This window comes from Ilyonectria robusta (genome assembly GCF_021365365.1).
Source record: "Ilyonectria robusta strain PMI_751 chromosome Unknown BGZ61scaffold_31, whole genome shotgun sequence".
Taxonomy (NCBI): domain Eukaryota; kingdom Fungi; phylum Ascomycota; class Sordariomycetes; order Hypocreales; family Nectriaceae; genus Ilyonectria; species Ilyonectria robusta.
Genome location: NW_025764465.1, coordinates 120,234 through 141,006, shown reverse-complemented (window position 1 = coordinate 141,006; position 20,773 = coordinate 120,234). Strand labels below are relative to the sequence as shown.

Below are 20,773 nucleotides of genomic sequence, written 5' to 3'. Positions count from 1 at the left end.
AAATGTACAAGCGAAGTATTCAGCACAGCTATCAAGTTTCTTATGTTCACAAAGGTTTATGGGTTTAGGGCATCAAATAGAATGGTTTATTATGGTTATTTTACTGTTTATTTTGACACTCAGGAGTTGGAAAACATCGCCAATGACTTCGATACAAATATACTGCACAGCTGCCGATCTTCTAGCTAGGAAGAATCGCTTTGCCGCAGCTGCTATTCCCTCGAGACCACAGCCCGAGCCGCTGCGTGTGTGTACAGGCAACTTCATATAGCAAGACGGGCCACCCCACAGTCATCACATCCTCAAGGCTCTAGAGACCACGGAGCCGCCAAAGAAGGAAATGACTCACCCTCCCTGGTGACATCAGAAGCCGTTGGTAGTAATTTCATTCATTTATGCGAGATTTCTACGAACTTTTGCCTCTATGATCTCGAAGAGCCATTACTACGCATCCGCCATCCTGATACTGTCGCCAACGTTCGAAGCCGGCCCCGATTCCCTAAGATTAAGTAGCTCATGATACTCTTCAGCTTGATAGCTCCACCGAACTTGCTCCGACCCTAACTGAACGGTAACTCCTTCAGAGTCAACAGTCAATCCGCCGCCTGAGCTCAAGTGTACGCGGCACACTCTCGCAAGCCGACCTTATTAACGGCTGTTAACGTAAATATTACCAGGTTGTATAAGCAGTAGTGGACGAGGAACCAGAGGAGGACGAGGCAGGAGAATCAGGGTCCTGGCAGCATCAACTGTGGAGGAGGTCATCCCCGCTACGCAGCCGGCGCCGTCACAGCCGCAGTCACACCTACAGCCAGGAAGCTAGTCATAGTAATGATGCGGACCCGAACTCAATACCACAGCAAGTATCGGGAGCTTCAAATACAGCGGTATTTGCCGGTGTTGCAAGGCCTCTGACGCTCCATCAGTGGGATGACCGGCCGTCTCAATGGTTTGAGACTGACGCCCCTGGTGACTGGGATTTAGGGTCTGAATGGGAGCTTGCCATGGAAGAGATAGCTACGCAGGTTGGCGAGTACGGTAGATTCAAAGAGTGTATTACTGTAGCTGTATGTAATGATAAAGACTAGATCCGTATGATTCTAATACTACCTTATTTCCTTACTATTGACGGTGTGTGCTGCGGTATCGGGTGAAAATGGGTGCCAGCTACACAATGGTGAGTGCTCTACACACAGTCCCTAAATCAATATAGAGATTGTCTTAATCATGGCTACCGCACAGGGCCAGCGACCTGGTCGAATACTTGCGCCTTCTTCTAACAGGGAAATTTGACGGGGCAGCCGGGCGAAGGCTTACTGATCTTCGGATTTGGCAAGAAGAGAAAGATAAGCACTTGACTAGATGCTTCAGAAGACAACAAGATAGAAAGGGACAAGTAAGAAGGGATAACGGCTGCTGCGAAAGCTGGTCAAATGGGAACACAACGATAAAGACATTGAAAGAGGGAGAAAGCATGCCCTTCCCAATAGAGGCCGAGCTGATCCTTTAAGGTAGCATGTAGTCTAGTGGGCTAGACCGACCTACTGTCACTAAACTCCCATGTGCCTCCCAACGCTATCACAGTGCTCAAGCTATCGCCAATACGTCCCAACCCAGCTTTCTCAGCCTTCCACCTTTCAAGATATTCATCCGAATTCTGCGTATGGGGGTGGTCCCGCCCTAAGATTCTATGTCTCAATTGCGAGCATTGCTGCATCAACACAATGGCGTCATCGCCCCGGTCTCGGTGTCTCCAAGTTACGGCGAGGTTATACATAGCTCCAAGTGTCTCGGGATTTTCCTCCCCAAGAGCCTTCCGCCGTAGCTCTAATACTTTGACTTCAATCTCTTTGGCCTCGTCGTACCGGCCCTGCTGGTGGTATGTTCCTGCGAGATTCCCCATAGCGCGGATCGTATCGGGATGTTCCTCCCCAAGAGCCTTCCACCGTAGCTCTAATACTTTGACTTCAATCTCTTTGGCCTCGTCGTACCGGCCCTGCTGGCGGTATGTTACTGCGAGATTCCCCATAGCGCGGATCGTATCGGGATGTTCCTCCCCAAGAGCCTTCCACCGTAGCTCTAATACTTTGACTTCAATCTCTTTGGCCTCGTCGTACCGGCCCTGCTGGCGGTATGTTCCTGCGAGATTCCCCATAGTGCGGATTGTATCGGGATGTTCCTCCCCAAGAGCCTTCCGCTGTAGCTCTAATACTTTGACTTCAATCTCTTTAGCCTTGTCGTACCGGCCCTGGCTATGGTATGTTACTGCGAGATTCCCCATAGCGCAGATCGTATCGGGATGTTCCTCCCCAAGAGCCTTCCGCTGTAGCTCTAATATTTTGACTTCAATCTCTTTGGCCTCGTCGTACCGGCCCTGGCCATGGTATGTTGCTGCGAGATGCCCCATAGCGATCATCGTATCGGGATGCTTCTCCCCGAGGACCTCCCGCTGTAGCTCTAATGCCTTGATATCTACCGGCTCCTTCTCTCTCCATCTCCCGTAGTGAAATAGATAGTCGGAAATTCGGTTTAGAAGATTGGATGCCTCAACTTCCTTCCCACACAGTTCCGCCCAATCGCTCACGTACACTGCATATGCCAATAACATCTCGCATTGTGCCCACGTCCCTGGCTTAATTTTAGGGAAGAGGTCCGTGATGACCTGCAGTGCGGCATTCGAGAAGTATACTTCGGGTTCATTCTCCCAGCCGCCTTTCTCGGCAACGCGGTTTTTTCGGATAGGTTTCGTTAGAACATCGCGTAATCTCGATTTGGGCTTCGTTGTCTTCCTCTCTAAGAGTTTCCTTGTCTTTAGGCCATACCGCACAGCCTCCTGGACAAGCTTGTGCATCTCAAAGCTCCGCTCGCCCCCTTCCGTTCTGCGTGCAGCAACGAATGAGAACTCCTTCAGCCGAATGATGGCTCTATCCACCAGCTGCGCATTCTCAGACGGTTGTCCCCTCCGCCTGTTATCGTTGAATGTACCAACCGCTGCCATGATCTCCAACGGGATGTTCTGGTTGTCGAGATACGCGATAGTATGCAGGATTTTATATGCCATCTCGTTCTCCTGCCGAATACGATCGATCGAGATATGCCACGTTTCCAGGATGCTGTTAGGTACACCCGGCCGCCGATGTCTGTCGAGTTCTGTCTCGTTCAAGATGCGCCATCGCTCTTTTCCCTCGACCAGTCTCGATAAGTACTCGTTGACAGATGTTGATGTCCGCCGCATATACGCTCCTGCTTGAGAGATGACCAGGGGGAGCCACTGAAGCTCCTCCAACAAAGCCGTGGCATCATCGAGCTCTTCGATGGTGGTCTTTGTGTTTCTCGCCATCTCGAGCAGCATCCTCCCCTCGTCGACCGTCATACGGGCGACCCCGATGCCTCGGGTGGGTCCAACAAGAGTGCCAGCGATACGTTCATCGCGACTCGTCCAGAGGACCATTCCCGTAGGACCTCGTGGGATGTAGTCCAGCAGGGTTGTTGGCTTGTCAGACTTCTCTGACGTCTGGCCGACACCAAAGAGCGCCAGGTCGTCGGCGTTGTCAAGGACGAGCAAATATTGCGGCTCTGACTCAATGCGCTCGCGTACGGCCACCAGCAGATCTTCACCATCGAGCTTGCTGTTCAGGCCAAGCTTCCTCCCGATCGTCTTGTAATCGTGCGCGAACGTCGTCGCGTTATCGGCGTGGACCCAGAAGACGAAGCAGGTGGGGTCGCGGCATCTGCGGTATGCGTACTCGAGCGCGATTTGGGTTTTGCTAGACTGGTTAGCAAGGAGTCAGAACGACATGAGGGCATCACGAACCCAGATCCACCGAGACCCCAGAGCGCGGCACTCTGATACTCAGGCGTCGTGGATGGCAGGAGTGTCTCGAGCTCGACGAAGAGGTCCGGCCGGTGGACGATATCCTCGTTGCGGGGGAAGGGGATGATGTGGCAGGGCTTCGGAGCCGCCGACGAAGTGTCGCGTCTATTGAAGTAGAAGTTGTTCGATCCGCCGTGGGATGCGTGTGGAGCCGCGATGGTGTAGTGGCCTGTGACCGGGCCATGAAACTGAGTAGACGCTTCCATCGTGACCACTGTCACTCGGTGTACGCAAGTGCCTGCGAGCGACAAAATATTCGCAAGAGTGAGGTTGGTGAGTGGAAATCAAGACCAGTGCAGCCTTACCTGGTAGGAGTTATTCTCGCAGCCTGTCTTGAATAACCCCGCAGCTGAAAAACAACCTTGCAACTACTAGTACATATTTGAACACGGCTGAGAATGTCTCACTTTGGGGCTGACTGCCACGTCACAATGCATGTACAAGGGTGTGGCTGTGGTGAGGAGGCCTACGTGTAACGCCTTGGTATCTCTCCGCGCCCTCGACAACGATCGCGAATCGATATGGACCCAGACTCTCATATTTAAGGGGAAACGTGAGAAGGTCTCACGCACCGACCTCTACATCCCAACGCTGTCTCCTCGGGCGTGCTTGCATGGTCAAATTCTCTTGAACTGCCCATGTGCCACCCCAATTGACGATACTTGGCAGCTTAGCTTCTGGCTGTAAGCTCTGTGTCCACTGGATTTGAGGCTAAAATGAGAGAGACACATCCCAGTAAACAGCTCTGTCTCTTCTATGAGTGTTGTTATTGTATATGGTTGGTCGCTTAAAACAGATCGCGCTTCACTTATTCCGTGGCATATTGTGGTTGAACTCTTGGTTCTTATTAGCGACCATTGCAAAGACATCAATTCACATCCGCCTATCAGCATCAATACCTAGATCACCACGGTTTAGACGGCCAATATCACATTAAAGAGTACGCCTTGAATAGGAGATGATTTACATATATAGGGATTCTTGACGGTCCTCTCAGCAATACTACAACGCCAATGAAGAACGGGGCAACTCCATCCATGTTAGTCAGTATCCCAGAGTAGCCTTACGGAGCAGCGTAACCTTCCATCTCGCATTCTGAGAGCATGGTTCACCAGTCAATCGTAATTAGACAAATAATGGAGCCAGTATCTTGATGCGAACTGAGTAGATCGTTAGAGTACTCTTTTTAACAGTTTAGAGACTGTATTGATGAGATATTGTCACCTCGGCAATACATCAGCTAGATTGAATTGATCAGCCGGTTCGCTAGCAGAAGCGGCGTCTTGATCGGCTCTTGTCGAGACGAATGCAGCTAGAGACACTCTTGTATGCTTAGCGTGACCTTGCTCGAGGAAGAGAACAGGAAGGAATCGTTCCGTAACGGTCTCTGAGGTCTCTGAGGGCCTCTCCCATCCGCCTTCAATTGTCCCCACGGGGTGCCTTTGACCTTCAGCCTCGATCGCGGCAATTGCTTTTAGTCCAAACGTTCTGCGAGGCGGCCGGGGCCTGTCAGTCAATTGTCAATTATTTAGACATCACTTAGAGCGAGGTCCAGTACACTACTATGGCAAATGTTACCACCCCAAGCCACGAGTGGAGAGGTGAAGGTGATACGTAATTTCACTCAAATATCCCGCCCCTGTAAGGAAGAGTAGTCCATAGCTAAGGCGTCAACCCCGACCGCCCTTTGCTAATCTCCCTGTTGCTGATCGTTCGCCATGGTGATTCGTGAGTTTCCCCAAAACATAACTTAAAGGTAATATTAAATACCAAAACCGGAACACCCCTCCGGGGACTGCACACACCCAACTAGACTTTATAGTCTTCCAGCTGTGCCGTACTGTAGCACTGTATACCATTCCCCAACTTTTGTGATTTCTCCTTTCCGAAGCTTCAATGATCTGTATCCGATCGAACTTCCCAGCGCCTCTTAACCGTGATGAAGGGTGATTTATTCGCGTTTCGTCCTTCTTCGTCGCTGTCTGCGGAAACATGGACGTCCTGTCGTACCTTCATAGGTCGTAGCTGAACTTCCGACGCATCGTCATTGAGTTCCTCAAATGGACGGCTGTTGTTGCTCGCATTGCCCTCGTGGGACTTGATGACTCCGTCTGAGTTGTATGTATTCTTGGGGGTGCGGAACGTGCCGCCGAAGTACGGGCGAAGATAGGGAACGCAAGAGAGTGCGAGTGCCACCGAAGGCTCGAGTCCGGAGAAGATGGTCGCGAGAAGTCCGCTGTCTGTCATGTCGGCGAATTTGACCCCGGGCAGTGTTGCTTGCCGGTAGATTGTGATGCCGCAGGTACTGTTCACCAACAACATTAGCACCTATACTGGTTTGGTCTTGAAGCAGGTGTTGATGGGATCACTCACGCAAACCCAACACTAAACATGCCAAATACCACCAGCTTCTTGCGCAGTGGCATCTGCAGTTTGTATAGGACAGGGAACGGAAGCCCTAGCATTGTAACCTCGACGAGAATATTGATAACTCCCAGTGCCATGTAGTACATCGGTTGGTTACCACATTTCCCGCCTGGGGTGGTTTGGTCCCAGTTCATCGAGATGGGGCGGCAAACCAGCAATCCGCCAAGGACGCCTCCAATGTTCCATAGGATGATGAAGATGCCGAGGCCGCGACAAGCGAGGGTCATGCGGCGGACCGGGAATACCGAGACGTACATCAGGAGAATCGAGAGTTTGGTGAAGCATGTCGTGGCGTTCCAGAGTAGGGCAAATACCATAATGCACTTTAAGGAATTAAAATCAGTGGAAAACGGTTGTCTGAAGAAGTAAACCAACTTTGAAGAAAACCGTGAGGACATCGGGTCCAAACCGCATCGCGACATCCTGCACATGGAAGCTAAAGCCACCATTGAACACCATGATATACATATCTATATGTAGAGCAGTATTAAAAATCTGCGTTGACATGAGGTTAGTATCCTTGATCCAAAGCCAGGGACGAAGGTTGACGTACCAAAGCTGCGAAAATGGAGAGGTCGCTGCCATCGAAAGGCTTGGACATCTTCCACTTGGCGAACAACCGCAACCCGACGAAAAGAACTGTCACAAAGATGCAGAGCGCAGAGGTGACCAGCGCGGACACCTGCCTCGAGTTCTCTATCGGGATTGGCGACTCAAACGCTGCCGTCGACGACATCTTTGCGGTTTGGCGCGGGCGTTCGCAGTCTTCGTGTGCTTCTGCTTTCCGAAACGCAACATCGTCGATTGAAGTACTCAAAGAGCTTGCACGTTACTTATGGAGTATGCACGTCTCATAACGGCGTAGCTTGCGTCTCCGTCAGCCAGGTCCAGGGACGTGTACGGCTCTCATACGCACCTTGGCGTAACGAAGGAGAGTATTCTCCGGGTTTCCATGCACGCCCTGTCAGGCGGCACACGAAACCAGCGCCAATTCCCTCCGCAGTTCAGTCAATCCCTTCATAACATACCAGCAGTGGTGGAGTTTGGTAAATAAAATGTGGTCCGTTACAAGCACCTGTCAGGGGACATGTGGCCTCATTGCGTTAGACGGATTCCAACACCAGGCTACCGGGTTCATGGGCTGCGTTGGTGGACTACGACGCATGGGAATAGTTCAAGGCTGTCCACCGGGATCTTTCAGCTTCAGGCCCGGTTATCCGGTTACAGGGAAGACCCCGGCCGTCTTGCAAAAGCAAATCTGTAGTGAGTGAGCCTTGATCGTTGTCGAGACTGACAGGAGTGGCATGGACACCGTTCTGCATACAGCCGACACCGCTGCAGGAGTGGGATGCAACTGGGTTCTTCATCCTGAAAACGCGGGGGTTGTCCAAGTCTCTGGTGTCCACTCGTGGAGGATCTGTGGCCGTTTTCACCGTTGTCGTTCCATTCCTCGCGACGCAAATCGATGCAGCCCGCTAATCAGGGGCCAGTAATTGTACTTCAAGCTGTCCGCCGTAGTGGTCGGGATAGAAAAGAAGGATGGAGTGCCATAAGGCCTCGATAAGTATACTAAAAAGTCATACTCGAATTCTTTTCATCCATTTGAGAAAGCATGGGTTCCATAGTCGAGCAGAAAGTGGCGATCGTCACCGGTTCATCGGTTAGTCCCTGCTAATGACGCGTCCACGTTGTCTCCAGCGCTAACGAACGCATTATACTGACAGAGTGGTATCGGGCTTGACGTTGCCAGGCACCTCCATGCCCGCGGTTACAAAGTCGTTCTTACAGCCCGCAGAGATGAGCTGGGCCAAGCTGAAGCATCGGCACTGGACTCTACAGGAGCCACGGCAATCTTTGTGAAGTGCGACGTATCTTCGTATGCATCCCAGAAGGAGCTCTTCCAGGCTACTTGGGACAAATGGGGTCGTCTGGACGTGTTGGTGGCCAACGCTGGCTGTGTTGATCGCGACTCGAAGCACAACTTGACGCGGAAAGATGCCCCTATCACCGATTTGCCTGCTGAGCCCAACACCACTGCCACAGACATCAACTACAAGGGTACCATATACGGCATAACGCTTGCCACTCATTTCATGAGACACAACGCCACTCCGGGTGGGAAGATCATCATTACGGGGAGCATGATTGGAGTGCACCCGTGCCCAACATTCCCCGAGTATTGCGGTTCCAAGGCTGCTGTCCATCAGTACGCGAGAGCTGTTGCGCCAATGCTGATTCAGGAGAACGTGACGATCAATGTAGTCATGCCTGGAGCCGTTGATACCTCGGCTATGCCTGATTTTTCCACGGCTTTCCTTCCAGAGCAGTACGTGGTTTATCCCTGTTGACCTTTTCGCTGGAGCACTGCGCTAAACATCATTGCAGCTTGACCATCAAGTCAGTCCTCATCTCAGCCTATGACCTGTACCTGGATAACGAATCTTCTAAGCGGACTGGAGAACTAGTTGAAGTTGCGCACGACAAGCTCTTCTTCTACGAGGTGCCGGAGTACAAGGGTGGCGATGTGTCGTACAGAAATACTTTGGCGTACGAGCCTTGGTTTGCCTTCATCCATGGGCAAAAGAGCAAGTTGGGCAACGCACTTCAGGGGCCACCTGGACAGATGTCTTAGCGGCGCATCAGGGACCCAGCTCCCCGGTGGAGAAGGCCATAATAGGGCAGGATTTCGGATCAAGTTTCTCTCGTGACTGGGGTGTATATGGTCTGAGGTACGAGGCCCTTACCTGCCAAGCTATTAGTGCAACAGAATCCAACCAACACAAGAGGGTCTTGTTTTCCCCGCCAAGTGACAATTGAACCAATCCCTTGATATTCCCGAGTTCCCAACCGTTTCAATGCGAACGGTGGCATAGTGGGAACGTGCGGTGGATCGTAACCTGGTACGGGAATAATGGCCTGATATGTCGGCCAGCGTCCCTATTCCCAACAAGGCGGATCATTGCAATCCCTACCCATGTGAAGCCCCTGTTCAGCGCATTGCGTGCGTCCGAACTGAATGGACTGATGTTTTCTTGATGAGGCAATGAGGAGCGGCTCTCTCACAACCATCATATCATGAGCTGAACCCCTGCGTCTGGCGCTGAACTGCGCCGTAAATGCGCCCTTTCGCCAAGCAACCAACACAGCGTGGTTGGGAATCGACGCGTAAGATCTCAACCTGCTATAGACCTACGAATGTACTTGGTTCTGGTTCTCCAATTGCAGTATTCTCGGTGTCAAAGCCTGGGATGTTATGGTCTCAGTGCAATTGACGGTTAACTCCCCGATTTACTGGCCATTTCAGTATCCCTGGCACAGAAATAGCCTCTCCTCCGCTCTCTTGCGCCATCCCATCGTCCACTTTGGACCGACGTCCGAAATATTCCTTGCCTTGCCCCACTGGTTCCGCAAGGCACGGGGCATCAAGAGCCCATCACTGGAACTTAGCCTTGTAGTTATTCCCCGAAGCGATCCGCATACGCACAGGGTTGTTGAAACGCTCTGACGTTCCAAGCAGTGGGTAATGTCGCGACTTGAGAGATATCCAACGGCTCTCAGAGCGGCCGTCTAAGGGTGGAGGCGTATCTTGTAGGGTCAACCCAGTAGCTAATGCCCGCCAGTTTGGGCCAAGACATTACAAGGGAACGAATCCTGGCTCCCCACATCAAGATAGTGAGAATTTGGATCCATGAGGGTATCCACAGGTCGGTGTACCTGGGGTCTGGGCAGGGTTCGCATGTAAACAAGGATGATTGCAGTCGGACTTGACTCGTTTTGACATTCTCTCCGAGCTCACGAGTAGTTAATCGCCATTCAGGTGAAGGAAGGTTGGCGCGCCATCGCCGGTTACCACTACCAATTTCATCAGGGAGCTTGTTATCCCCGCTTCCAAAGATATCTACCCAGGCAAAGCCCTTCGAACGACGTCTTGTGTCACAGACTACCTACCACATTGCGAGCTTGCCCGAACCAATTCCAAAGATGACTAAGATCATAGCCGTTACCGGTGCCACAGGCTCCCAGGGAGGTGGCGTTGTCAACATTTTGAAGGTGACGCCTGGGTGGAGCGTTAGGGCAATTACGAGGAACGCCGGAAGTGACGCAGCCAAGAAGCTGGCAGAGGAGGGTATCGAGGTCGTACAGGCTAGTTTCGAGGATGAAGAATCGCTCGCCGCCGCATTCAAGGTTCGTCACTATCTTTCCCTCGAGCCCTACGACTCGTGGGTGGCACTATGACTGACCTATCTAGGACGTCCACGCCGTCTACGCCGTGACAAACTGGTGGGAGCACCTCTTCTCCGGCAAATCCCAAGAGGAGTCTGGTGTCCTCGAGGAGGAGCAGGGCATGACCATTGCTCGTGCTGCCGCTCGCACACCTACCCTTGAGCACTACATCTGGTCCACCACACCCAGCGCGAAGCGAGATTTCAACGGAGAGCACTTGACGCCTCACATGGACTACAAGGCCAACGTTGATGCTCGCATCAAGTCCGAGCTTCCCGAATTGGCGGCCAAGACCACATATCTCTACTTCGGATACTACCCGCAAAACATGATGTTTTTCCCTTTTATTAAGCCGACTGAATACGCAAGTCTCATCCCAGAGTCCTCAAAATGAGCGAATCACTAAACGGCAGACAGCCTCCCAACTCTGGAACCTATGTTCAGATCATGCCCAGCAGGCCAGATGCCAAGGTCCTAAACTCGGGCGACATGTCCGTCAACCCCGGAATCTGGGTCCGACAAATCCTCGCCAAGGGCGCCAGCACCTTTGGTAAATACTCCAACGTGGCCTTGGAGAAACTCACATTCCAGGAGATGATGGACATCTGGAGCGAGGTGACGGGCAAGAAGGGCGTCTATATCAATTGCACCATTGACCAATATGCCGCAGTATGGGGCCCTGCCGGCTACGAGCTTGGCCTGCAGTTCAAATACGGAGAGATGGTCGACCCTTGGGAGGAGAGGGAGGGACACTTGGGTGTCAAGGAACTTGGCCTGGACGTCAACGAGGTCGTTGGTTTCCGAGGAGTTATGGAGAAGTTGAAGCTTCTGTCTTAGGGCAGGCGACGAAAGAAATAATTGAGCCTTGTATTTGACAATCGGTTTTAATGCCGACTGTTTCTTCGTTATCCACACATAGCGGTGTAAGCACTGGCGACTGTTGTGTGACGGTGGAGTTGGCATTCTCCTTATCGCTTTATTTGAAGCCGCAGTCGTGATCGTCAGACACTGTGATTTTCCCTCGGTCCTGTGGCATGTTTCATCGTCGACATGGCTTCTCAAAAGCCATGTTGCGAGAATACCGAGTGAAATTCTCATCTTGCTAACAATCGTAAAATCATACCTGCATCATGGATTCTGCAAAGAGCTCCGCGGTCTGTTCACTCCCCGCACCTAAACTCCATCAATCCACAAGAAGGAACGTTGGCTTCGAGTACAAATGTCGCATTTCTGCAGTGGGAAGAAATCCATAATGTAGGTAACGCACTGGCTCATGAGAAGCCCCGGGGTGGAAATTATCAAAGGCGAATTTTAGAACATACATTTCTCTATTGCCCAATCCTGTACTAACTCTGGTTTCCCTGTATTTCACTACCCATATGCGCTTTGAATATCTGCTTTTTTGAACAGCAAGTTTTCTGAAGCTACCCTAAAGCTCAGAAGACAAGTCAAGTTAGAGCTCTAGTCCACAAGGGTGGGCTGATCCACTGCCAACGCCCAGTAGGATGAATATGCCAAAGCCGCCTACGTAAGTGATCAAGCTCGAGCACGCCACACCTTAGCGGTCAGGGCTTCTCAGCTGAATCACCGGGTCAAAAGGAGACATAAAAGGATCCAACTTGGGTGATTGGAAGGTATGACGTGTATCCAGTGCGTGCCTAGAGCTCTGCATGGTGGTGGCGTACGGCTAAAGGTCATGGGTCAATCCGCTGTCGTGCTAAGCTTTGCGTGACTCCCCGCAAGGCCCGTATTGACGGCAAGACGCCTATCAGCGTCTTTCATTACCGTAAGATGAGTCGGCTTGAGTGGCTTTCAAGGGGCCTCCGAAACAGCCTGGGTGGTTGGGTGGGAACTCCTTGCTTGGCTCTGAGACCTGGCGTGACTAGCCTCATTCTAACACATTGATCAGGTTTCTATTGGCTGGATAATCTCCCTTCCCTCACGTCGATCTCTGCCGTCCCGGCCGCCACTCTCTCTCATTGGCAAATGCAGCGGCTTGTTTTCGAGGGCTGAGGTGACTCAAAAGAAATAAGCCTAAGATAATGCAGGAAACAAGCCTTCATTCTCTCCCGTGTGCTCTAGTCTGTTTAGTCTATCAGCTACCTCCGCGCTGCCAATCATGTCCCGTTCCGCCGCAGCGAATTTCTTTTTGGACAAGACGTGTCTTTCACCGACATAACTAAGCTCCGCCGATCATTTCCTCACAAGACTCGAGGCCAGCCCGCCAGCCGTGCTGTCAGCGGAGAGCGGGTAGGTCCGTTTGAGAGATTGGAAAAGCCATTGTCTCGGACATTGCGGTTGGAGGACATATAAATCCTATGTGTCTCTTGGCGAAATGCTGACCGTCCCCCCACGTTTTACGCTTTTCACTGTCGTCCGGTGTCTTTTTGCTTCCTCTAGCGCGAGTATCATGTCCTCTGAAAAATCTCGCGGTTTCTTCAAATGGGGCCGGTCACTACACGACCGGGAGGAGCAAGGCTATCCGCCTAGTTCTACCGTTGGCAGTCTACCTGATAATGGTGGCCTTCGGAGGACCCTAACTACAACCGACGTCTCGACTCTTGTACCCTCACACGACAAGCTCCTCATCTTCCGGTCGCTTGTTGGCATCGACACTGTCCCGGCTTTGACCACATCCGGTCACTCGGCCCGCACAGGACCAAATATCGGCATCTACACGCGCATTATCAAGGCCGAAAAGAAGTCCGCTTTCAATTACAAGGTTTTCCATCTCCTGATCAACACCTGTCTGGCCGTTCAGGTCATCTTCGGCGCCATCCTGACGGCCCTGGGAGCCTCCGACGGATCGCGCAAGGCCGTCACAGCATTCGGAGCCATCGGCACCATTATGGCGGGTATCCTGGCATATCTCAAGGGATCAGGGCTGCCCAACCGCCTGAAATATGACGAAGATGAGTGGAGGAAAATTCGAGAGCACATTGAGCAGCGAGAGCGCGAGTTTTGTCTCGTCGACTGCCCTCTCGATGTGCGCGAAGAGATCCAAATCGTCGAAGAGATGTATGAAAGGGTCAAGGAACAGCTGGAAGCAAATAACAGCCACGGGATGCCGCATGGCACAAACAATTCCGAACGTCCCAGGCACAGCAATTGGCAACAGCAATCGACTAAGCCTCCATCGAGGCGACCATGGACATTGCCTCCGGCTCACTCCCCCGAGGGGGAGAAGCACGTTTTATCTACCAGCAGAGCGACAGAATGAGGTCAATGGTTGTGGGAAAAAAATTGAGTCGAAAAATCAAGAATATTGATCGCTGGCGCCGAGCACTATGAGTCGTCTTAATTCGTCCGAGTCGCCGAAGCCAACACTTGTCCCGATTTCGGCTCGAAGTGACTCTTTGGAGAGGTTCGAAAAAGCGGTCCTCAATGACATCTCCGAAAATAGTGCTTCGCATGTCGGCTTGTTAAATCCGCGCGAAGGACTGGCTGAAGTTGTAGGTCGCTCCATTGCAAGCCTCCACTCTTCTTCATTTCGTGCCAACCAGGCGGGCTCGTTGCAGGGTAATGGCATATTGAGAATCAGGTCATCGTCGAGCGGTTCATAGTACAGGAATTGTTCTCGTTTACTATGGTCGCGGTTGCTGTAGAAATTGACAATGTTGGCAAAGAAGACTGTTCTCCTCGCTGTCTCGGTGATCCTCCACCGAGCCCATGTAGATGTGGCTGCCGGGCATGGGCATGATCTCGGGTCTGAGAAGACGGTGATATCGGGATTGCGAATCTCTGGGTAGGATCTTAGATAGAATTTTATCATCTGTGAAATAAATGTGAGTTTTTACTCTTCTAGAGAGTCGAAATGGGCTAGAGAAAGTAAGGTATACTTTGAGAAGAAATGCCGAGCCCAGCCCATTTACTCGAGGGTTGTGTTTCCAAGCTTCAGATTCATCCCGAATACCTTCCTTTAGCTCTAAGCTCTCATAGATCAACATGGCATGTAGTGCATCCCATTGTTGCATACATTGGAAGGTCGGCTGATTGGCAGGTCAGTACTCGGTACTCAGCAGACGATGGAGTACTTACAAAACTTCCAATTACTCTTTCCCGCGCGGCGTCGATCGCCCGCCTGAAGAATCGATTATTATCTGATCTGTTTATGCCGCTGCTACAACAGATCGCCATCGCTGTTTGGGGCAAAAACGTCATATCCGGAACAATATTGTTGTAGAGTGAATATTGTGAGAAGTGCAAAAACGGAGAAAAGAACGACTCCTTCATTAATAATGAAGGATACTCGCTTAGTACGCGGATAAGCCCGACCGAGGTTGAAGATGATGGCACCGCAGAGGAGCTCGCATTGTCACTCGATGGTGGTGCAAACGACGAAATGCCGCTGGTCGTCGCCGAAAGATGGAGTGTTTGGCTAGATGGTGTAATCTCTCGACTATCATGAGCGATAGGAGGCTGCATAAGAGTAAAACTTGAAACAGCAGCTGGAAGGGGTCTTTCCAAGTCTGCCATGGTCATCTCGAAGTTCTCAAGAGAATATGAGGAGGCCGAAAAATCCCAAGCAGGGAGATCCAATTCGAATGGCTGCCCCAAGTTTGCCGGGTTCGCTAATCTGGAGGGTGGTTGAAGCGCTGAGCTGGAGTTCTCTGCGGCTTCGCGTGGTGGCCCCGAATGGTCAACTGTCGAGGCTGTCGGAGATATAGAATACACACATTGGATACCTCGCTTGGAACAACGTGTACAAGTGGGCTGTGTGTAGCAACATTTAGTTTTTGCAAGAACACATGCGTTGCACGCCTTGCGACGGCTGGTTGGCATCCTAGGACCTTGGCAGCGCCTGCGATGGCGCATAAGTAGGTCACCTACACGAGAGTTAATACCGGCTGTACTTTTAGGGGTAATGAGAACGACTAGAGGGATCGACAGGTGGAACTAAATATTGAAGGCAGAACCCACGTCGTTGGTAAGTCTTGAAACATGATTCGCACGCCAGGTCGTCTTTGCTACTGCCAACGTCGGACTCGGGCAAACTCCGTGTAGTCATACTTGGCTAGGGCATATGACAATTCGAGACTGAGAGATAAGATCTTTAGTGTTGTTTATGAAGTTGATCAATTCAAGCAATGTCCGTTGAGAGATCAAGAGCAGCTGGTATCGATAATTACTAATCTAGCCGTGATTATAAATTCTCTCTGGAGTAAACTGGATGCAACGTACCGCAGATGTGGCTGGGTCTGACACTAATGTGGCGAATTGTGGCACACTCAGTAATACAGCTAGGCTTATTATTTTAGAGCATTGATATTCGACGACGTAATAAAGATAGATGAGGTGAGTTTATTTACTACCTAGGTATATCAGTTTACCTAAGGATTAGCTGAAGAGGCCTGTACCTGGTGCAAATAGCAATACTCTTGTTTTTAGGCGACCTTGTAGGCTCTTTAAGACATATTTTGTGCTGTACCACACATGCAACAGATTGGCTATATAATTTTACAAAAGAATAACGTAATAATAGAAATGCTTGTTTATGTCCATCTTTCCAAAAACAACTCTTTCTTCCCTTTCTTTATCAGGTTATATTTAATAGAAAGGAGAGACCCTCAATAATTATGCAGAATCCCATGAGAAGCGAAATACCCAAAATCGCACAGTTCTATGTGACATCTTTCCCACCATATCTCGTGATGTTATCACTCTTCTGTCAACCGCTACTATAACGTATCTTTACCACCCTCAGCGCCATATCCACAACCCAACCCAAAGTTTCGAGGACTAAAATGCTCTACATACCTCGACGTCAAACACTCGCCTTCTTTTTCAACTTGTCTTTAGCAACAAAGATGATGCTCAAGATGAGGCCTAGTCCGGCGAGACCGACTCCCAACCACAAAGCCCCACGATAACCCAAAAGCTCGTCTGACTTCGTCTTACCGCCATTGTTGACGTGCGTCTCGACGGTACCAGCAATTCCAAGTCCAAGCGAAATGCTGTAGTTGACGATGGTCATCACAACGCTTGCGCCCATGCCCTGGTACTCCTGCGACACCGCGTTGGAAAAAATGATTGTCGCTGCGGGAAAGGAGGTGTCCATGCCAACAGTGATGATAAGGACGCTGAAGAAGTAATACGTCCAGTAAATCGAATGTGCGGGTCGAGTGGCTGCTAGGATGGATCCTACGAGATAGGCTACCTGTCCAACAACCATGATCAACGACGGGTGAATCTTGCCGAGTAACTTGCCAACGGCCAGAGCCGAGATTAAACCAGATGGAATGATAGGAATAAACCAGGCTGCCATTTGGAGAGGAGTATTTCCACCAATGTTGACGGCGACTTGCCCGATGTAGAAGACCTACACTATGGATTAGTTTAGACATTGACTTGAACATGGGAATACTGACCCAGATACCAAAGCACGCCCAGCCTGTTGCTGTGCAGCCAAAAACAAATTCAATGTCCGAATTGAAAGCAGCCAGAGGCAGAATTGGTGATTTGGCCCAATTCAGTTCAATGTAAAAGAAGACGACGCCGACAAGTACGCCGAGAATCAGGCAAACATAGACGTAGGGCTCCTGCCACCCGACAACAAAGGCCTGGTTCCATGCGAAGTTGAACAGCACCAGGGACGTAACGCCAGTCAATCCACCAGGTATATCCAGATCTTCCAGCTTTTCGCGAATCGATCGATCTTGTTTCGGCTGCACGGGCAGGGGAGGAATTGCCCAGGCAGAAAAGACGGCCACACCGGCGAGCGCAATAGCTTGGCTCCAATAAATCCACGGCCACCAAGCAAGAGCAAACAGCCCGCCGAATAAGAAACCAGCAATGGCGCCAAATGGGGCTGATCCGCCAAACCAAGCGAACGCCATGTTCTTGCGTGGCCCCGGTGAGTACGACTGGCCCAAGATGGCGAGGCCGTTGGGCAAGGTGAGGGCCGGCCCCATGCCTTGGAAGACACGCGCAAAGATGAAAAGAACATGAGAGGAGTAGACGGAGAGACCGGCTACTAGAGACCACAAAGAATACCAAGACATGCCGAGGACAAACATCTTCTTGTTGCCAAACTCGTCTCCCAAGCGTCCGCCGATGAGGATAAAGGTGCCAATTGTCAAGCTGTACCCAGCGATAAGCCAGGATAGCTGGCCAGGTTTGGTGATGCCAAACGATTCTCCGATAACCCCAACTGTGGTCAGGGTATTTCCGAGACCAATCTGGTTAGTTGCCATGGATGTGCAGAGGGTGCCAACGAAGAGAATCTGCCGTGGTGTCGACAAGGCATCGGCGGGGTAGACGATTATATCGTTCGCTAATTGTTGGTTAAACTCCATATCTGATAGTGTAAATGTCAGTAAAAATTTGATTAAAACAGATCTTCTTGCCGACCACTCACCTTGTTGTGATGGTGAGGGTGGTGGCTGGAACGGTGGTCCATCGGCCTCGGACTTCACAGGCAGATCCATGTCGGATGATGAGCTCATAGCGAGTAGTTGAGGGCAAAATTGAATGGCAATGAGTGAAGATGCATTAAAGAAATAGAATGAACCAGGTTTTTATAAATAATTTAATGTCTTTCTAGAGAGTGATTGAAGATTGGAGTTTGTAAGCCTTTGCTCGTCAGCGTCCATCCAACTCCGGCCGACGACCACGGTACTCCGGGACGCGAGACCACCAGCTCCGCTCCGTGGCCGACGCCTAACCACTTTTCTCCGGACACGGAAGAAGACGCCACTCGGCTCCGGAGCTCGTAGGGCTGATGAGTAACAATGTCTCATTGATTCCTCATACATTGCGCCCTTGCAGGTTGACGATCGGAGATGGATGGACGTGCTGGTCGGTCTCTGGATGCCGATCATTACCAGAAGTGTAACGGATGACGGACGGGGATTGCTCAGGGCACCTCCTCGGGATTTGCAAGTCCATTGCAGGGCATCTTACCGCCACTTCATTTTGTAACGAACACTATAAGCCCGTCTCTATTACATAGGGCTTGTCGCCGCCTCACATCCCATCTTCTCGCACGAAACACATTGCGCCACTACCCCATTGATTTAAACATGTACCAAGCAATTACTGACGTCAAACACGGGCGTCTAAACACAGCACACTGGGGTGATCCGCGGCCTGATCCACGTGGGCCAGACAGGCAACATGGTTGCTGTAAAAAGACACTATCCGGAAACAACGGAAAAGCGACGGTATCTTCACAAGCTTGCTCGTATCCCCAGCCCTCTCCCACAAGACTCAGTCCGCTATCTTCACAATTGCCTCCCGTGGTACGCATCGCTTGGGTCTCATTTCAACCGGAAATTTGGCAGTCGGCCTACGATCCCCTTTCGTACGAGTTCCCCAGCTGGCTCGGTTACATCGCCGCGTTCGGCTCTCGGTCGCCAGACGGTTTTCCCCACGTGGGCTGAGCGCAATCGTCCCGACGCGCACTCTGCCGACACTCGGGCGTAATGCCTCTTGCGTATAGGGACCTCTTTTACTAGTCGTTTTGGGCATACGCAATCAGGCCCGATAAACGGCTTAGTGGAGGCATATTATCACACCTATCAATTGCCAGCCACGAGGTTGCGGGGTAAGGGATTTCCCGGTGATCTGCCGGATCTGGTGATCCGCCGGATCACCGCCACTTCGCACACTCAACATCAATCGACAATTACTCAACAACCATGGCGCCGATTGATGAGGCCCTTGATTTCCTGAAATCGTCGGAATCAGTTAATTATGCTGAGACTGCACGGCGTTTCAATTGCGACGAGACGACCTTGCGACGCCGACATCAAGGCAAACAGCGGTCAAGACGAGATGCCGACAGTTTGTATAAGTCACGTCTGTCAAAACAACAAGAACGGGATCTTATCGCTTATATTCATAAGCTTTCATCGCGTGGCATTCCCCCTACCTTACCTATGATAAAGAACTTCGCCCAGGATATCGCCAAAATCGAGGTCGGAAAGGACTGGCCGTACAGCTTCGTTCGACGCAATCGTGATGAGTTAGGTTGTACATGGTTCGACGGGTTGGACATCGCGCGAAAGAGAGCCGATAATGCCTCTAGGTATAGGGCTTATTTTGAGCTTGTAAGCCAATGCACGAAGCTTCCCTTTCACAACTGACAGTGGAAGATCCGCACAAAAATCGAGAAATACAACATCCTACCCTGCAACACGTATAACGCGGATGAGAAAGGATTTCTCTTGGGTGTGATCAATCGAACGAAGAGAGTATTTTCCATTAACGTCAAAAAGCAAGGCAAATTGCTCGGTGCGTCGCAAGATGGTAATCGATCTTGGATTACGTTCCTGGCGTGCATCAGCCAGGACATGACATCGCTGCCCCCATTCCTCATCTATCAAGGCAAACCAGGACAAGTCCAGGACTCTTGGCTCAATGAATTTGACCCAGAACATCAATCAGCCTTCTTTACCACCTCAGAAACGGGGTGGACAAATCACGAGCTTGGAAAAGAGTGGCTCGTCGGTGTTTTCGATCGCTTTACTAAGGCAAAAGCTCGAAACGGTCGTGATTATCGCCTTCTCATTACCGACGGCCACTCTAGCCATGTTAATATGGACTTTCTGGAGTGGTGTGACCAGCACCGGATTATCGTTGCGGTGTTTCCCCCCCATTCCACGCATCGGCTGCAACCCTTGGACGTGTCGCTATTCAGCCCCCTTTCGACCGCATACTCAAATCAGCTTATCCAGTGGACAGCAAAAACACAAGGCCTTATTGGCCTATCGAAACGTGAGTTCTGGACTTTATTTTGGAACGCATTTGAGACTTCCTTCTCTTCCGAGAACATTGCGAGTGGGTGGAAACGGACTGGTCTCCTGCCTTTTGACCCAGAAGTGGTCCTATCGCAGATCACTGAGAAAAAAGATGATGATTCGAATACGGGTAGCGACTCGGCAGAATCACTAGCCCTTCAGCAACCTACGGCCCGAGATTTACGCCGACTTATTGACAAAGTAGTCGACAAATCCTCTATCGATGCTGACCGCAACAGCCGAAAGCTGAAGAACACCCTCGAAAGCCTGCAATCTGAGGTTGAACTGCTTCGATATGAGAATCAAGGACTCCGCGAGACAATTAGCCAAGAAAAGAAGCGCAGACAGCGCGGTAAAGCTCTGAAAGATCTGCTCTTTGATCGTACAGATCCAAATTCAGCTCAGGTGTTTAGCCCAGCAAAAGTCGCTCAAGCCCGCCTAAAGAAAGCGGCGATGGACGCCCAAAAGAAAGAGGAGGTTCTGCAGAAGGAATCGCAAAAGGCTCAGC

At 51.0% G+C, this 20,773-nt stretch overlaps 6 protein-coding genes across 6 annotated transcripts; 2 read left to right on the top strand and 4 right to left on the bottom strand.

The window, feature by feature from the left end:
• Positions 1-1,435: 1,435 nt before the first annotated feature.
• Positions 1,436-4,160, bottom strand: BGZ61DRAFT_593199 (uncharacterized protein). The gene is made up of 2 exons (XM_046256777.1): positions 3,815-4,160; positions 1,436-3,767 (listed from the first exon to the last, which is right to left on the bottom strand). The coding sequence occupies exons 1-2, from the start codon at positions 4,078-4,080 to the stop codon at positions 1,532-1,534; spliced, it is 2,502 nt and encodes an 833-aa protein (XP_046097065.1). The 5' UTR covers positions 4,081-4,160; the 3' UTR covers positions 1,436-1,531.
• A 1,337-nt stretch (positions 4,161-5,497) lies between these two features.
• BGZ61DRAFT_401727 (uncharacterized protein) lies at positions 5,498-7,121 on the bottom strand. The gene is made up of 4 exons (XM_046243064.1): positions 6,855-7,121; positions 6,677-6,796; positions 6,248-6,624; positions 5,498-6,179 (listed from the first exon to the last, which is right to left on the bottom strand). The coding sequence occupies exons 1-4, from the start codon at positions 7,035-7,037 to the stop codon at positions 5,768-5,770; spliced, it is 1,092 nt and encodes a 363-aa protein (XP_046097064.1). The 5' UTR covers positions 7,038-7,121; the 3' UTR covers positions 5,498-5,767.
• A 792-nt stretch (positions 7,122-7,913) lies between these two features.
• BGZ61DRAFT_498965 (uncharacterized protein) lies at positions 7,914-11,362 on the top strand (the record flags this gene model as incomplete). The annotated part of the gene is made up of 6 exons (XM_046251344.1): positions 7,914-7,961; positions 8,026-8,627; positions 8,687-8,926; positions 10,261-10,486; positions 10,551-10,906; positions 10,939-11,362. 6 exons carry the CDS (start codon positions 7,914-7,916, stop codon positions 11,360-11,362), a joined length of 1,896 nt encoding a protein of 631 aa, XP_046097063.1.
• A 1,529-nt stretch (positions 11,363-12,891) lies between these two features.
• BGZ61DRAFT_462408 (uncharacterized protein) lies at positions 12,892-14,192 on the top strand. Its single transcript, XM_046247287.1, has one exon. The coding sequence runs from the start codon at positions 12,936-12,938 to the stop codon at positions 13,743-13,745; it is 810 nt and encodes a 269-aa protein (XP_046097062.1). The 5' UTR covers positions 12,892-12,935; the 3' UTR covers positions 13,746-14,192.
• On the bottom strand, positions 13,782-15,533 carry BGZ61DRAFT_366880 (uncharacterized protein; the record flags this gene model as incomplete). The annotated part of the gene is made up of 4 exons (XM_046241730.1): positions 13,782-14,297; positions 14,365-14,514; positions 14,564-15,372; positions 15,446-15,533. The coding sequence occupies 4 exons, from the start codon at positions 15,531-15,533 to the stop codon at positions 13,782-13,784; spliced, it is 1,563 nt and encodes a 520-aa protein (XP_046097061.1).
• A 756-nt stretch (positions 15,534-16,289) lies between these two features.
• Positions 16,290-17,820, bottom strand: BGZ61DRAFT_367228 (major facilitator superfamily; the record flags this gene model as incomplete). The annotated part of the gene is made up of 2 exons (XM_046241762.1): positions 16,290-16,844; positions 16,894-17,820. 2 exons carry the CDS (start codon positions 17,818-17,820, stop codon positions 16,290-16,292), a joined length of 1,482 nt encoding a protein of 493 aa, XP_046097060.1.
• Positions 17,821-20,773: the final 2,953 nt, after the last annotated feature.

What these genes read in the sequence shown, in the direction of transcription:
- BGZ61DRAFT_401727 (XM_046243064.1), bottom strand. Translation starts at nt 7,037, where the DNA reads ATGTCGTCGACGGCAGCGTTTGAGTCGCCAATCCCGATAGAGAACTCG. An exon ending in TCTCCATTTTCGCAGCTTTG is followed by an intron (nt 6,797 to 6,854) that starts GTACGTCAACCT and finishes ATGTCAACGCAG; the next exon opens with ATTTTTAATACTGCTCTACA. An exon ending in TCCTCACGGTTTTCTTCAAA is followed by an intron (nt 6,625 to 6,676) that starts GTTGGTTTACTT and finishes AATTCCTTAAAG; the next exon opens with TGCATTATGGTATTTGCCCT.
- BGZ61DRAFT_462408 (XM_046247287.1), top strand. Translation starts at nt 12,936, where the DNA reads ATGTCCTCTGAAAAATCTCGCGGTTTCTTCAAATGGGGCCGGTCACTA.
- BGZ61DRAFT_593199 (XM_046256777.1), bottom strand. Translation starts at nt 4,080, where the DNA reads ATGGAAGCGTCTACTCAGTTTCATGGCCCGGTCACAGGCCACTACACC. An exon ending in TGGGGTCTCGGTGGATCTGG is followed by an intron (nt 3,768 to 3,814) that starts GTTCGTGATGCC and finishes TAACCAGTCTAG; the next exon opens with CAAAACCCAAATCGCGCTCG.